Source organism: Arvicanthis niloticus, chromosome 6, assembly GCF_011762505.2.
Source record: "Arvicanthis niloticus isolate mArvNil1 chromosome 6, mArvNil1.pat.X, whole genome shotgun sequence".
Lineage (NCBI taxonomy): Eukaryota > Metazoa > Chordata > Mammalia > Rodentia > Muridae > Arvicanthis > Arvicanthis niloticus.
The window spans coordinates 3,172,148-3,189,282 of record NC_047663.1 but is presented as its reverse complement, the minus strand read 5'-3'; the positions used below and the strand labels follow the sequence as shown (position 1 = coordinate 3,189,282).

General features: G+C 54.6%; 1 protein-coding gene across 2 annotated transcripts; it reads left to right on the top strand.

The window, feature by feature from the left end:
- Nucleotides 1-915: 915 nt before the first annotated feature.
- Gaa (alpha glucosidase) lies at nt 916-17,000 on the top strand. Of its 2 annotated transcripts, none has more exons than XM_034505621.2 (20): nt 916-1,062; nt 3,085-3,675; nt 5,297-5,442; nt 6,380-6,545; nt 6,621-6,717; nt 7,051-7,170; nt 7,259-7,377; nt 7,463-7,594; nt 9,043-9,153; nt 9,770-9,883; nt 9,962-10,046; nt 10,575-10,692; nt 11,165-11,298; nt 12,746-12,897; nt 13,424-13,572; nt 14,712-14,853; nt 15,276-15,428; nt 15,679-15,843; nt 16,058-16,210; nt 16,555-17,000. In XM_034505621.2, exons 1-20 carry the CDS (start codon nt 985-987, stop codon nt 16,612-16,614), a joined length of 2,985 nt encoding a protein of 994 aa, XP_034361512.1. In that variant the 5' UTR covers nt 916-984; the 3' UTR covers nt 16,615-17,000. The 2 variants fall into 2 exon arrangements, with proteins under 2 accessions (XP_034361512.1, XP_034361513.1); XM_034505622.2 differs by having other exon boundaries at nt 994-1,194.
- The last annotated feature ends 135 nt before the right edge of the window (nt 17,001-17,135 follow it).

Here is a 17,135-nt window from a genome sequence, read left to right as displayed (position 1 = left end):
CAGAGCTGCGGGCAGTGTCTTCCCAGGACTTTCTCCTCTCCCAGCATGGGATGGGGAGTTGGTTTTAATTTCTTGGTGTACATTGTTTCAAAAGTCTGACAGCCAGACAGCACAAGTGCCCTATGGTATCCGGTCCTGAAAGAGTGGTCACAGCGGTACAGGAAGCCAGGGCCTTGCACATGGTAGGCCAGTGCTCTACCCCTAGCTACATCCCTGCCTGCCAACTTTGGGTTTTGGAAAGGGGTTTCATCGGGTGTCCTAGGTTGGCCTCACACTGGCAATCCTCCTGCCTCTTCCTCCCGAGAGCTGGGATCACATGCCTGCACCACCACCCTGGGCTTATGGCTCAATGTGGTGTTCTAGGTTGGCCTCACACTGGCAATCCTCCTGCCTCTTCCTCCCGAGGGCTGGGATCACATGCCTGCACCACCACCCTGGGCTTATGGCTCAATGTCTGACCCTCATTTTATAATCAAATGCCTCAAATCATTCACTGTTTCACCATCGTAGGTTTTCTGTGCGATCACGTGTTTGACTCTGTTTGTTTGTTGTTGTTTTGTTTGTTTGTTTGTTTTCGAGACAGGATTTCTCTGTGTAGCCCTGGCTGTCCTGTGCGATCACGTGTTTGACTCTGTTTGTTTGTTGTTTTTTTGTTTGTTTGTTTGTTTTCGAGACAGGATTTCTCTGTGTAGCCCTGGCTGTCCTGGAACTCACTCTGTAGACCAGGCTGGCCTTGAACTCAGAAATCCGCCTGCCTCTGCCTCCCAAGTGCTGGGATTAAAGGCGTGCGCCACCACTGCCCGGCTACTGTTTGACTCTGACTCCAGATCTGGGCTGGTTTAATCTCCTGGAGCTTTTGCCTTCCTTGGGCTATTATCCCAACACCTGCGCACGCTGTCGCCCTCAGCCACTAGGGGGCGCAGCGAGAACACTCGCCCAGACTCCGGCGCCTACGCAGGAGGTCGTGTCACGAGGTCCGCGCGGATGAGCCCCGCCCACGAACCACGTGACCCACGCTGCCCACTGAGCCCGGGGGTCTTCAGCCAGGCGAGTATTGCGCAGGTGAGCTGGGCGAGCTGGTGCAGGCTGTCTCAGGCCCCAGCGCCTCCGGAGGAGCGGCCTCCTCCAGGCAGGCAGGGCCGACTGTCAGCGAGTTCCTGCTTGGGAGAATCGAGCAGAGACACCGCGGCATAGGTGAGACCCCCGACCCATTCAGCCGCGGACAGTGACGTTAGTAAGACAGCGGGCTCGGCAAAGTCCGGGATTCTAGTTCGTGCCCGCAGTGAGTGCCAGGCGGGCAAAACTGTGTGTGTATGTGACGCAGGGGGAAACTGAGGCACAGAGAGATCCAGAGCCTTCACTTAGACCTCCCATGTCTGAAAGGTTGGGTTTGGACTCGCCAGTGCCTGGTGGCGCAGCGGTCCAGCTGCTTTCCCGAAAGCAAGCTTGAGGTCACCAGGTCAGTCATGGCCTCTGAGTTCAGTTCCTTCCCTTTTTTTTTTTTTTTTCCTCTAAATTGTGACTGAGAGAACGGGCCTCGGCTGCCTGGTCCCTGTTTCTGGGACTTTGGTCTGATGCGCGTGTTTCTCAGTTGCGCCCTGTCGTCTTCTTGGAGGGTCATGGGAAAAGCAGATTCCCGCCCTGCCCTACGGAATCTGAGCCTGTGAGTGTCCTTAGATGCTGAATCATGGCCAGTGTCACATATGTCTGGAAGGGCCAGGTGGAGCTGGGCCTTACTCTGCAGTGAAGACAAAATGGGTCTCTGGTCTTCGAGCCTGATCCACACACTGGATCTTTCTGTGGCTCATTATGGTGGCTCATTATGGCCGCCGGGCACCTGAAAGACCAAGGCGTGATTGGAGGGTAGGAAACTGGAGCCTACGCAAGCACTCCCAACTCCCACAAGATGCTGGAGATCACTCACCATGGTAACGATTTCAGTCATGCCTACGTAACCGAAGGCCCACAGAGCTGAACAGAGCTGGCTGTGATCTCCAGAGCCTGAAAGCCCAGTGTGTGGGAGATGGTGGCAGTTATCCAAGTCATCCCAGGCTTCATGGCAAGTTAAGGCAAGCCTGGGGTACTGGAGACCCTATCTCGATATGACAGCCTAGTGGATTCAGAGAGCATCCCAGTTGGTCAACACATTTAAATACTGGGGTCATGGGGACCGCTCCCAACTGTTCTCCACCCATTTCTTCATTCTGGCCGTTCTTGAGTTACAGCGTTCAAAACAAACCAGCCAACCAGTAAATATACGTGAAGTGCTTTTCTGAGTTCTGTGAGACGTTCTAATGTTGCCCAACTTGGTGTGGGGCGTGTGGGGGTGGGGTCCTCAGAACCACCAGGTCTATAGACAGTTCCTCAGAGAGGTATGCGGCGACCTAGAGCTTACATCTGGCATCTAAGTGTGGCAGAGGCCCAGCTGGGTCATGGTTCACAAGCCCCCTCCTGGACTGGAGAACTGGGGACCCACTAGTGGGAGAAAGTCACAGGAATTGTGGGTAAAAACTGCCAACCAGGAGCACCCTGACTCACCAATGGCCACAGTTGGTCCCCAAGTGCCAGTTAGTGTATTCACAGCTGGCCCTTGTGCAGCTGCCAGGCCATGTCCTGAGTGTGTCTGGTGACTGTGCTGAGCCCTACCACATGCAGAGATCACCCCAGCTTCTACCCAAGCCCCATTTCCAGAAGGTCCCTAGTCCTGCAGCTAGAGAGCCCTAAAGCCTGTTCCTGGGCTCCTCACTCCAGCCTCCTCTCCTCGGGGTTGGACGTGGTGTGGTGGCCCGCCAGCCTTCCCACTCACCCTTTGCTCTCACACAGAAGGCCCCCTGATAAAATCCCGGTTCCCTCTCACATCTGTCTGTGCCTGCGTTGTGGAGCCCATGTCTGCAGCAAGCCCCCCGCCTCTGAGGAGTCTCTCGTTGTCTCCTGTCCCAGCTTCTGTCTTCCTCACTGTTGCTCTGGGGGAGATACTCTGGCTCCCTCCTCCCACTGTCTGGGAGTGTGTGGGGGTGCTGCTTGAGAACCTGTCCAGGGCCCTCTGACCCCCACCACATTGATACCGGCTCCTCTTCTCCTCAGGGCTTCAGAACTATCCATGCTGCCCCGAACCAACAGGCTTTCACCATGAATATACGGAAGCCCCTCTGTTCGAACTCTGTGGTCGGGGCCTGCACCCTCATCTCTTTGACTACAGCAGTCATCCTGGGTCATCTCATGCTCCGGGAGCTGATGCTGCTTCCCCAAGACCTTCATGAGTCCTCGTCAGGACTGTGGAAGACTTACCGACCTCACCATCAGGAGAGTTACGAGCCCGGACCTCTGCACGTCCAGGAGCAGACTGAACAGCCCAAAGCAGTACACACACAGTGTGATGTACCCCCCAACAGCCGTTTTGACTGTGCCCCAGACAAAGGCATCTCCCAGGAGCAATGCGAGGCCCGCGGCTGCTGCTATGTCCCAACAGGGCAGGTGCTGAAGGGGCCACTGATGGGGCAGCCCTGGTGTTTCTTCCCTCCCAGCTACCCAAGCTACCGGCTGGAGAACCTGAGTTCTACAGAGTTAGGGTACACAGCCACCCTGACGCGGACCAGCCCCACCTTCTTCCCGAAGTCTGTGCTGACCTTACAGCTGGACGTGCTGATGGAGACAGACAGCCGCCTCCACTTCATGGTGGGTACGGACATGATAGACCATAAATAGAGCTGGGTCAGGCAGATGACTGTCACGAGGAGGGCCAGGCCAGGCAGAGCGGAGGACAGGCATGTGTGGATAGGTGACACATTTCCAAAGGACATGTGTGGCATGGCTGTGTATGGGCGCTTACTGGGACACCAGGTGTGGGCAGAGTGGTGTTAGAAGCTCAAGAAGGCAGGTACAGGCTTAGGTGGGAGACAGGCCAGGAGGTATGTGTATACCTCATGCACAGGTAAGTTAAACAAATATAAAAAAACTAAAAACTACTTGTGAGGCCGGGCAGGGGTGGCACACACCTTTAATCCCAGCACTGGGGAGGCGAAGGCAGGTGGATCTCTCTGAGTTCCAGGCCACTCTAGTCTACAAGGTGAGTTCTAAGACAGCCAGGAATACACAGAGAAAGCATGTCTCAAAAAACTGAAGTTCAGAGGTGGAGCACGTGCCTGACATGCAAAGTCTGATCTCTTGCAGTTAAAAAAAAAATGGGGCAGTGGCTCATGCCTGTAATCACAGCATTGAGGATGCTGTACCAGGGGATTTGTGGACCACCGCTGTGATCACAGCATTGAGGAGGCCAGACAGGAGAATGTCTGTGAGGGAAATGTCAGCCTGGGCTTCGGAGTGAGCTCCAGGCTTGCCCAGGCTGAGTGAGAACTTGCCTCAAAAATGAATTAATTAATCAATTGATTAAAAAGATAAAGTAAAGCAAGGAAGAAAAGAACACACACAGAAGTACCACTCATCTGAAGCTCAGGTTTAGTGGATGTTCTGCATTCAGCAGCCCCAGGGAGGTTTCCTTCCATCAGTTACATAGCTGTGGAAACGGAGCTCACACAGTTACACAGTCTGCAGCCAACCCCGGATCTGGAGCCACAGAGGGACCTGGCTCCTGAAGGGCTCTGAGCACCACTGTCTAGTAACTGTCTTTTTAGCTACTTTGTTGGGTTCTTTTATCTACCCTTCTCCACCCTCCCAACAACCCCCCCCCCCCCCCCTTAGATAGGAGAGAAAGAAGGTTAGAGGGGAAGGGGGGGGGAGTCGATCTCTTCCTGCTGATTAAGGGGCATCGAGTTTCCTGCGGCAAGTCCAAGCAAGTCCAATCTTCGTTGTCAGGATATCTTCAGTTTCTTTTTCTCGTCTCTTTGCTCACGACTTGACAACCCCACCAGCAGCATGGAGAACAGCAGCCTCTCTAGGCTCTGGCATTTTTATACCATCTCAAGAGTTCCCAGAATTCCAAACGTAATCTGTCTTCAGCTAGCAGAATCGTGCCCCTCCCAGAACAGGAGACAAGTCACAGTCAGCTGCTGTGGACAGTCTGAAGCAGCCCCATACCCTACACCTGGGATTAAAAGAAAAACATTCATGTAACATAACTTTAGATTTATTTTATATGTATACATTATTCTGCCTGCACGTATGACTGGGGGCCAAAAGAGGGCATCAGATCTCATTACAGATGGTCATGAGCCAGCAGGTGATGGCTGGGAATTGAACTCAGGTCCTCTGAAAGAATAGCCAGTGCTCTCAACCTCTGGGCCATCTCTCCAGCCCATGTGAAGCCAAAATTTTCAGTGTACTGTCTCCCCTCTCCTAGATCAAAGATCCCGCTAGTAAGCGCTACGAAGTGCCCCTGGAGACCCCGCGCGTCCAGAGCCAGGCACTATCCCCACTTTACAGCGTAGAATTCTCAGAGGAGCCCTTCGGAGTGATCGTTCGCAGGAAGCTTGGTGGCCGAGTGCTGTGAGTTGGGTACCTGGAGCTTTGACCCCACCCTGAGTTGGCAAAAGCCACGTGGGGAGGAAAACGCGTTTTACCTCACAGCTGCTAGGCTACACTTCATCACTGCCAGGGCAGGGGCTGAAGCGGAGACCATCGGGGAGTACCGCTTACAGCTTTGGTCCTCATGGGTTGCTTAGCTTACGTTCTTATCCAACCCAGGACTCCCAGCCCCAGGGTGGTAGTACCCACAGTGTGCTAGGCCACACCCACGGTGCTAGGCCACACCCACAGTGTGCTGGGCCACACCCATAGTGCTAGGCCACACCCACAACGTGCCGGGCCACACCCACAGTGTGCTAGGCTCTCTCACTTAATCAAAATAAAAAATGCTCCCTCAGGTTGCTTACAGGCCAATCTCATGGAAGTATTTTCTCAATGGGGAGTCATTCCCTCTTCCTAGATGGCCCTAGCCTGTATCAAGTGATCACCCAGGTCTTGGCTTGGTGCTTCTACATTGGGTGCACAGTTTCCCTCGTGGCTTCCCAGTGAGGACTGATGCCTCCCAGGAGAGACACGCATGCGTGATGACCTATCACAGAGGATGATCCACCCAAGTGCCAGGGGGACTAGGGAACAGCCCTAGTCTGTCCACAATGGCGCCCCCTGCAGGCAGCATGCGTCCCTGCCTTGTGTTTCTCCAGGGTTCATGTCCCCTTAACAGGACCTCTGTGCCCTCTGACCTGGGGTGACAAGGACACCCTTGAGCATGCCTGCTCTGGCTTTTCCTACTGTCTTCAGATACTGAGAACCACTGGGCTCTCTGTGGCCATTATCCCAGGGTTAGCTTAATGCAGAGCTGGTGAGGCCACTCTGTCCCTCTCCAGCCCTTCCCTCTGAAGGATTATCCTAGGCTTGTGTAGCCTGGAGGCCAAGGTAATCTGGCATTGTCTCCCCACAGGCTGAACACAACCGTGGCCCCCCTGTTCTTCGCTGACCAGTTTCTGCAGCTGTCCACTTCCCTACCCTCCCAGCACATCACAGGTCTGGGTGAGCACCTCAGTCCACTCATGCTCAGCACCGAATGGACTCGCATCACCCTTTGGAACCGGGACATGGCGCCCTTGGTAAGAGACGGGAAGTGGGTTGGGAGTGTGGAGGCTGGAGTCCTGGATACGAGATGCTGTCTCTTGTCATCCCAGCAAGGTGCCAACCTCTACGGATCACACCCTTTCTACCTGGCCCTGGAGGACGGTGGTTTGGCTCACGGTGTCTTCTTGCTAAACAGCAATGCCATGGGTGAGTCACCAGCCCGGGGCTCCTCAGTAGCCTCTTCCGTATGAGAGCTTGCCTGCCCCAGAGTCTGACTGTCTCCAAGCGACCTCACATGGAGAGAGTCCCATGAGCAGAGTCCTCATCCCCTCATCCTCGGTACCTAAAGAGGTTCTGGGTGATTCTCCAGGTTCATCTCTTCCACATCCTTCAGGCCTTGCTAAGCTGGGCTCAGTACAGCTGCCCCAGACCCACCCTGCAGGTGTCCCTCATGCTTCACACTGGAAGAGCCACACTGCAGCAACAGGTTGAGTCCCTCATCAGTGGGGGACTTGTTCTGAGCCCAAACACTTCCTCCAGATGTGATCCTGCAGCCCAGCCCGGCCCTGACCTGGAGGTCGACAGGCGGAATCCTGGATGTTTATGTGTTCCTAGGCCCAGAGCCCAAGAGTGTTGTGCAGCAATACCTGGATGTCGTGGGTAGGCCTGCCCCCTGCCCACTGAGCTCAGACCCCTGCCCCCTGCTCCTTGCCCCTAGTCCTTGCTCACTTGCAGTGCTGGTCTGTAGGATACCCCTTCATGCCTCCATACTGGGGCCTCGGCTTCCACCTCTGTCGCTGGGGCTACACCTCCACCGCCATTGTCCGCCAGGTGGTGGAGAACATGACCAGGACACACTTCCCCCTGGTGAGTGGACATCAGGGTGAGGGCAGCCCCAGCCTCTGTCCTCTTGGCTCCCGGCCTCAGCTTCACCTCCCATCCCCTGCTTCAGGATGTGCAGTGGAATGACCTGGACTACATGGACGCCCGAAGAGACTTCACCTTCAACCAGGATGGCTTTGCAGACTTCCCAGACATGGTGCGGGAGCTCCACCAGGGTGGCCGGCGGTACATAATGATTGTGGTAAGCAGATTTGCATGCAGCCGTTGCTGCTGCTTCTGTGTGGCTTCTTCCTCCTACCTTAGCAGTCACCCGGGACAGTCTCTGATGTTGAAGGAACATCCAGAAGTTTGCAGGCTTAGTGCCTGCTGCCTAGGTTCCTGGACTTACCTGTGAGCTCAGGGCTCTTTGGTTAACAGGCAGGATCGGCTGAACTGGTCTAACTTCCATAAAGCCTGAGGCAGGGACCAGCACGAGCTGGTATTGGGCTGAGGACCTGGATGTAGTTTGTCCTCCTGGTCCTGCTCCTCTCTCAGGCCAGCTATGTCCATGTGGGAAGGAAACATACTTGCCCTGTGCCTGTGCCCACAGCCGTAAGGTCCAAGAAGACCAAACAGTCACTGCCACGGGCCGGCCGTCCTTCAGGGAGAGCAAAGCTGTAGGAGGAGTGTTGTAAGGACCATAACTGCCTCGCCACCGTCACGGGACAGTGAATTGCTTAGTACAGGCAACGAGGGTCACCCAGACATTAGGCAATCTCTTACCACTGAGCGACATTGCCAACTCTCTTTCCAGCTTTTATTTGACTCAGGGCCTCACTAGATTGCCCAGGCAGGCACTGAACTCATAATCCTCCTACTTCAGTGGCCCAGGCAGCTGGGATGAGGAACCTGTATCACAAGGCCCAGTGCGGATTTATTTATTTTTTTCTTGTAAAGACAGGGTCTCATCACGTAGCTCTGGCTGGCCTGTAAGTCACTGTATAGAGTAGACCAGGCTGGCCTCAAACTCACAGAGATCTGCCTGCCTCTGTCTCCCGGCGGCTGGAATTAAAGGTGTGCGCCACCATGCCTGGCTACTTTTTGTTTCATCTCCATTTTTTTAAAAGTGAATGGAAAGATGGCTGAACACAAGCACACTGTTCTTGCCAAAGAGGAAGGGAATTTGGTGCCTGGGACCTACCTCAAGCTGCTCACTTGTCATTTCAGCAGCTGCTTCTGGCCTCTGTGGGCTGGTGTGTGCACGCACACATACGCATACACACACACAATTAAAAGTAATAAGCTGGACGACGTGGTGTCACACGCCTTTAATCCCAGCACCCTGGAGGCAGAGGCAGGTGGATCTCGGAGTTCTACACCAACCTGGTCTACAGAATGAGTTCCAAGACAGCCAGGGATATACAAAGAAACCCCGTCTTTAAAATTAAAAATAAAATAAATAAAAATAAAAGGAACAAATACAAGCAAGTCTTGTAACGTGGAGGACATAAAGATCATGTTGTGTCCAGACTCATTCACCTCTGAAGCTTCCAGGACGTTGTTCTTCATACTGTTTTCCTGTGCCGTGCCGTCTCTGCCTCAGCCAGTTTCTCTTCTCTGGGACCTGGGCTTCTTCTCCCTCTGCCCCGGGGCTATTCTTCCACCATGGTTTTGGTTCTAGTTTCCTTACCATCTGCTTCTCTTCCCCAGGACCCCGCCATCAGCAGTTCAGGCCCTGCTGGGAGTTACAGGCCCTACGATGAGGGTCTTCGGAGGGGCGTGTTCATCACCAACGAGACTGGGCAGCCACTGATTGGGAAGGTAGTGTGGGGGATGGAAACTGTGGTCAGGGGGACAGACCTAGCTAGAGAAAAGACCAGAAACCATCATGGCCAATAGAAACAGTGGGGGAGGGGTCCTCACTGGGGGTAACTCCTGACAGTCAACTGAGATTCTCTAAGTAGAGGGTGTTCTCAGGTGTCATGAGTAGCTGGGCCCAGCTCAAGCCTAGCAGACCTTTTGTGAGCCCTTGGGGTTGGGGGTGTGTGGCTCTCTTGTCCTCCTTGTCCCTGGGGCCCTCTGGGAGTTTTGAGTCCCAACTTCCCCATCCTAAAGTATCCCTGGCCATGGGAGGAGCAAACATTTGTGTCTGATGGTCAGGGCTCCAATGGGCTATCTCAACCTCTTCCCAATTCTCTGGTTCCGTGGCTCATCTGCCCCACAGCCTTATGGGTAGGGCTGGCCTTTGCTCGCCTAAGGCTGAAGGCCTCTATGCTCTGAGGCATTGTGGGAGAGACTTGTTTGATGTTGGGCTTGGGGCTCTCTGATGTCATCACTGGCTTCTGTTGAGACTGCTGCTCTGCTCAAGGCCTGAGGCCTAACAGGCCTTTGGCACAGGATCTGTGGTATTGGTTCTCTCCTCTGGGCTCTTGTTCAGGTTTGGCCTGGATACACCGCCTTCCCTGATTTCACCAACCCTGAGACCCTTGACTGGTGGCAGGACATGGTATCTGAGTTCCACGCTCAGGTGCCCTTTGATGGCATGTGGATCGTAAGTGCAGCCTCATCTCTCCCTGGGTACACCCCCAGCTTCTGGGGACCAGCCCAGCTCACAATCCGCCTCTTCCAGGACATGAACGAACCATCCAACTTCATTAGAGGTTCCCAGCAGGGCTGCCCCGACAATGAACTGGAGAACCCCCCTTATGTGCCCGGTGAGCCCCACTTGCCTGCCTGGAGTGGGGACAGTGCTGGAGTTAGTGGCTTAAACCAGGGAGTGAACGCCCTTTCGTGGTTTGGAGCATGAAAAGCTCTAATTTTTTTTTTTTTTTTTTTTTTTTTTGGCAATCAGTAGGCAGAGCAGCCGCAGGACAGAGAGAGAGAGAACCTAGGAGCAACGTCCTGCAACATGTGACACAGACACTGTCACAGCTTAGCCAGTGCCTGGGGGGGAAGGAATTGGGCCCAGATGACAGACACTTAGGATGAATCAAAAGAAGGCGGATGTGGAGGCTGTAGGTTTACAGAGGACCAGCTTTGGTACACCTACCCTGTCTTTGAGTTAGCAGAGGTTTATAGTGATGTGCCCCAAGTAACATGGGGGTTGAGAGCGGCGGGGTAGTAGGACCAGCTTCAGGAGGCTCCAGCCTGGGCAGGGCCCAAGGAGGTGTTACTCAGAGCAGAGGGTGTAATAAAGACCCCTGGAGGGAGTTCCATGTAAAACCAGTTCTCCTTTCGCCTAGGGGTGGTTGGTGGGTCCTTGCAAGCGGCCACCATCTGTGCCTCCAGCCGCCAGTTCCTCTCCACACATTACAACCTCCACAACCTGTATGGCCTCACTGAAGCCATCGCCTCCAGCAGGTGAGGCTCCGCCCGCCCTGTGCCAGCCGGCCTGCCCGGCACTCACAGTGGGGGTCAAGAGGTGGGCTGGCTCGGGTCGGGGGTCATGGAAGGAAGGAAAAGAGGCCACCCAGACCGCCCATGGGTCAGCAATGCCTGCACTCCTGCCTAACTGGTAGCTTGGAGCCAGCCTCTCCCCCCTATGCCCAGACCATCCTAGATATTAAGTGGGGATGTTACCAAAGGGACTCCATGTCTCCTGAAAGGCTCAAAGTGGTGGCCCACCTGTAAATGATTTAAGAGTCACTGGGGCAGGGCTGACTATACCTGGGATACTTTGAAGATGGCCTCTCCCTCCCACCCATTCTGTACTACTTATCTGTCAGTCCCTCCTGGCCCTGATCCCCTTGCCGCAGGCCCCCCATGCTCTGTTCCAGCGTACAGGTGTGCATTACCCAGGTGAGCCAGGTCTCTGTGTTCCCACCCCACTCAGGGCCCTAGTCAAGACTCTGGGAACACGACCCTTTGTGATCTCCCGGTCCACCTTTTCGGGCCATGGCCGGTACTCTGGTCACTGGACAGGGGATGTGTGGAGCTCCTGGGAGCATCTTGCCTACTCTGTGCCAGGTGAGTGCAAGCTGCCTGCAGGGCTCTGGGGTCCTTTCAGGGGGCTATGGGTTCTGGGCTCAGCACTGCAGATGGTATTATGATAGCTTGGGGACATAATGCCATCTCGTGTGGCACATGAAGCCTGCTGGTCCCTACTCACCTGTGTTAAAGTTAGCAGCTCACCTGTGCAGTGCGGCTCACCTGAAGCACCTTTCTTCTCAAGATCCCTGTGCCTGTTTCACTATGACCACTACTTGAAAAGCCCTCAGACTCTCATCAGAGACCAGTTGTTCTCTGGTCACGCCACCTGAGACACAGGCCATCTGCTCCACTTACTTCTTGCTTTTGCGGGTTTTGTTTGTTTTTTGAGATAGGGTCTCTCTCTCTCTCTCTCTCTCTCTCTCTCTCTCTCTCTCTCTCTGTATGTGTGTGTGTGTGTGTGTGTGTGTGTAGGTGTGTAGCCCTGGCTGGAACTGGCTTTGTAGACCAGGCTGGCCTCCTCTCAGAGATCTGCCTGCTTCTGCCTCCCTAGTGCTGGGATTAAAGGCGTGTGTAACCACCGCCCGGCTACCTGCCCTACTTGCAAAAAGAAATGTGGTTTTCGTTCTCAAGAACTTTGATGCCATTGGCCCACGTTAGATCAGAAAAGTCAGGAGCCCTGGAGAACAGACTAGGGAAGGAGGGGAGCCAGAGCCCCACATGGGCAGCTAGGGGGCACGAGTAAGAGTCTGGAACCTTCTAACTTCTGGAAGACTATGGCTTCTGTGTACGATATGCTCACAGACCTATGCAGGCCCAGCTAGCTGAGCTCTCGGAGGTGGAGTTGGCGACCTCTGCCCCGTGGGCTGTAGCTCACTCCGGGCCAGCTTGGCAAGCCAGGAGCCAGAGCAGCCTTGCAGAGCTCAGTCTGGTCTTTTTCCTTCTCTTTGGGGCCCAGGTCTCTTAATGTCCGGAGGCTACCATAGCCGAGGGCTATTTTCTGGGGACTTAATGTTACAGGAATCCATGTCAACAGTGACTGAACCGTAGGTCTACAGCCCAGGAGTGACAGAGCCATACCCCCTCCCCTTAGATGTGGCTTGGTGCCCCTCACAGCCTTGGGGACCTCGATTCTGCTCTGTCCTCTGATCATTGCTTCTGGATTCATCTCTATCCTCGCAGGGCCATCTTCCCACGTGACTTTAATTGTCATGTGATGTTCTCCCCAGGACCATACCAACCCCTTCACCTTAGTGCCATTACATTTGGAGAGCTCCTGTTTCCAAAATGAGGTCATGGTCACACATCCTGGACCTCAGTATATCGGGCTCTGGGCTGCTTTGCTGCCCCCAGGCGTTAGGACAAGTGGAAAGGACTGTGGGCTCTTGCCCGTCAGGCAGGGATGGCGAGGCTAGGACCTGTCCAGCGGACCCGTCTGTCCAACTGCTGTCTCGGTAACCTGGTACCACTCTGCCTCTGTACCCAGAAATCCTGCAGTTCAACCTGCTAGGCGTGCCCCTGGTCGGGGCAGACGTCTGCGGCTTCCAGGGAAACACATCAGAAGAACTGTGTGTGCGCTGGACCCAGCTGGGGGCCTTCTACCCCTTTATGCGGAACCACAATGACCTGAAGAGCGAGGTAGGTTAGGGTGACAGGGGTCCCCACACTGTCCTGGTAAATCCCATACCTTCTGGGAGAGCCAGTCTGTGCCCTCTCCACACAGGATGACCAAGGAGCTACAGATTCTTGGGGAGAGTATTCTGTTGAACCCAAGGCCTAGGCACCCAGACACTTCCGGTTCTAGTGTGCTCTCCTGCTACCAAGACCAAAAGCAACTTAGGTAGAAAGGGTGTGTTTCATCTTTTGCCTCACAGTCATGAAGGGAAGTCAGGGCAGGAACTAAAGCAGAGACTAGACGAACATGGCTTGCTCCTCACGACTCCCAGCTTGCTTTTTAATGCACCTCAAGACCCCCTGCCCAGGGGGTACCACCCATGATGGCTTGGGCTCTCCTACATCAATCATTAAATAAGAAAATGCTCCCCCAACCCTGTCTTAAAGGCCAGTCTGGTGGGGCCACTTTTCTCAAGTGAGGTTCTCCTTTCCAGATGATGTCGTTGACAAATGCTAAACAACTCCTCCTTTGCCCTGTCTGCCCACACAGCCTCAGGAGCCATACAGGTTCAGCGAGACAGCACAGCAGGCCATGAGGAAAGCCTTCACCTTGCGCTATGCCCTTCTGCCCTACCTGTACACTCTTTTCCACGGTGCCCACATCAGAGGAGACACGGTAGCCCGGCCCCTCTTCCTGGAGTAAGTCACCTGGGTCAGGGAATGACAGTCCCTGGGAGAACTGACCAGAAATCTTCCAGTACCAGAGAATTTCCTCCTGCTAGGGCTGTTCTCACAACCCAGGCAGCCTGCAGCTGACTGCCACCAGAGGGCTTTTCGTGCAGACCTCGGCTCAGGACATCTGGAGTATGGAAAACTGGCTGGGGTACCGACCGGGCTTGTAGCTGACAAAGCCTTGATGAAACAGACATGACTGATCAGTTTGGGGGATGACTTAAGAGAGAGGGACGAGCAAGAGATAACCCATCTGTGTCCCCAGACAGGGCTCTGCTTACATAGGAGGTGTCTCCAGTGGGCAGACAGAAGTTGGTTCTTGGGTAGGAAGGCAAGTAGTTCACTCTCCTGAAAGCAGTGTTCTCTTGTACCACACACAGGTAAGTTCCAGACAGACTAGATGGCTGAGTAGCCATTAGGGGATGGCTCAGTTGATACAGTGCTTGCCTTAGAAGAATGACATTCAAGTTGGATCCCCAGTGCTTTAAGAAGCTGAGCATGTGGCATATGGCCATGGTGGCACTCAGGAGGCAGGAGCAGATCAATCTCTGTCAGTTTGAGGCCAGCCCAGTCTACAGAGAAACCCTGGCTCAAAACAAACAACAACCAACCAACACACACACACAAACACACACACACACACACACACACACACACACACACACACACACCACGGTTTTAAGTAGGTATGTTATTTACTTGGAAGCATTATAATGCCTCCACAGAAATGAAAGGAGAGGACACAGCTGTGAGAGCACAGCTGGGGTCTGCCAGGTGTTCATAGTGGCCGTTAGTCAGTGAGATTTTGTGGAATGTTTTCTGGTCGTTGGTGCTTTCTTTTCTGCATTTTACGAACTTTTAATTGGATTGATGACTCACCATTTTGAGATTCAGGAAACAGTGAGCAAAGCCAGAGGCCCCCAAAGCTTCATGCCTGAGCCTGGAGAGGTTGCAAAGCAAGAATTACTCTATGCTCTGGCACAAGTATCCCAGAGCCTCTGGTTCCTGGAGTTTCTCAGAAACCTGGATTTCCCGGCTCCCTGCAATTGAACAGCTGATGCCAGAGCCCCAGTCACCAGGCCCTCACCCCTGTCTCTCCTGTGAAGGTTCCCCGAGGATCCCAGCACCTGGCCTGTGGACCGCCAACTCTTGTGGGGACCAGCCTTGCTCATCACACCTGTGCTGGAACCTGGAAAAACTGAAGTGACCGGCTACTTCCCCAAGGGCATATGGTACAACCTGCAGATGGTGAGTCCCGGGGTCCCTCGTACACAGGCATGGTAGGGACTAGAATGGCCACACCTTCCTGGCCTGTCAGTGACAGAGCAGCTCCACCCACAGACCCGCTCTGAAGTCCCAGCTGCATGCTGAATGCTCGTCTGTGTACCTCTTATAGATCAGCTGTTTGCTGTAGCCCTCACTTCTAGAGAAGAAATTAGTCTGGAGTAGGTGGCTTCCAGGGCCCCACAGCCATTGAGGCTGAGCTGAGCCAGACATTCCCTGCTCAGTCCAACACCAAGTTCATCTCTGGGGTCACAGCCAGCTTGTCTCAAGAGCTCTCTTGGACCATGACACATAGCCTGGAGGGAAAAGGAGAACATGGCTCTTGAGTTCCAGCACGGTAGCTCGGGTGCTACCTGGGACCCATCTGATGTGACACCTTCCTCCAGGTGCCGGTGGAGACCCTCGGCAGCCTCCCGTCTCCATCATCGGCCTCATCCTTCAGATCTGCTGTCCACAGCAAGGGGCAGTGGCTGACACTGGAAGCCCCACTGGATACCATCAACGTGCACCTGAGGGAGGGGTACATCATACCTCTGCAGGTACCCAGACCCAGCAGCTCCAGGGCCTCAGGAAGGATTGGGATGAGCTTTGGGGTGGGGACAGGGAGCTGGCCCAGGGCGCAGTCTGCTTTCCCTTGCTGGGACTCTGTCAGGATATACCCCTGGCAGTCAGGGAGACACTGAAAAGAACAAACTTGGGTCTGCCCAGCACCAGGCCCAGGTGATCATCAGACGTGTCCTGAGAGTCTCCAGGGTCAGAGGTATGACATGTGCCCCACCCTCTTCTCAGGGTCCCAGCCTCACAACCACAGAGTCCCGAAAGCAGCCCATGGCTCTGGCTGTGGCCTTAACAGCAAGCGGCGAGGCCTATGGGGAGCTGTTCTGGGACGACGGGGAGAGCCTCGCGGTTCTGGAACGCGGGGCCTACACGCTGGTCTCCTTCTCAGCCAAGAACGTGAGTCCCAGGGCCTGTCCAGGCTGGCAGGTTGAAACATGTGGGGTGGGGTTGTCTTGACTTGGTGGAGAGAGGGACTGGGCCAGAGTACCCAGTGGCCAGCGTGTCCCTTGTGTCTGCACAGAGGAGGCCACCTGTAATGCTTTAGTGAGTCCCTATCCTGGCATGCTTGCTGTCATAGTCCGATGACACTTTTTTTTCTCAACATTACCAGAATACCATTGTAAACAAGTTAGTGCACGTGACCAAGGAGGGAGCCGAACTACAGCTGAGGGAGGTGACTGTCTTGGGAGTGACCACAGCTCCTACCCAGGTCCTTTCCAACGGCATCCCTGTCTCCAATTTCACCTACAGCCCTGACGACAAGGTAAGAGGGCAGGCTGGAGATTGGGGATCGAGGGTGCTAAAGACTCACTGGCTGCAGCCATCATCAGACAGGCTCCCAGGAGGGAGACAGGGCACTTGGACCTCAGAGGAGAATGGGCCTCAGCCCTCGCCATGTCTGCCTTGTGGTACAACAGCAATGGTGGAGGCTGTGAGGTGCTAAACTGTTGCTCCCAATGGAATCCGATGCCGATTCTGAGGCACTGGTTCCTCTACCGTGGGGAGAGGTGGCCTGGTGTCTGCTCATCGCCTGCCTGTCTCCAGAGCATCTGAGGCCTGGCTGGAGGTGGGAACCACTGGCCATTGAAGCTTCTTTCCATCCTCCAGAGCCTGGCCATCCCCGTCTCACTGCTGATGGGAGAGCGGTTTCAAATCGATTGGTCCTAGGAGACTACGCCCGCCCGTTTACAGAGGCCTCCAGGGAGGCAATGCGAGCTTGAGCTAGCTGGCGCTGGCTGGTGGCTCCTGTGAGGACCTGTTCTCCTGACGCCTTCGAGCTTTTCCCACCGTGTTGCTGCATGTGCCCCTGAAGCACCGTGTTGTTAGGAGAGGCTTGCCTCACCTGCCCCACCCCAGCTGTCTGTCCCTCGCCTCGCACTATAGAATGTGGAGCTCAGTGTGGGGACATCGTGTCTGCACCAACATCAGGCTGTGCAGCCACTGCAGCTGCGACCCTACAGAGACAGAGCTGGTGCCGTCACCAGGTTCCCAAGACTTGAGAGACTTACTGTGAAGTGTACTTACTTTAATAAAAAGGGTTTTATTGTTTGGAAGCAGCTCTCACATCACCTCATGTCTTTATAGCACCTTTGTGTCACATCACTAAATATCCTCAGGTCCCCATGTCACCCTCTGGTCCCCATGTCACCCTCAGGTCCCCATGTCACCCTCTGGTCCCCATGTTACCC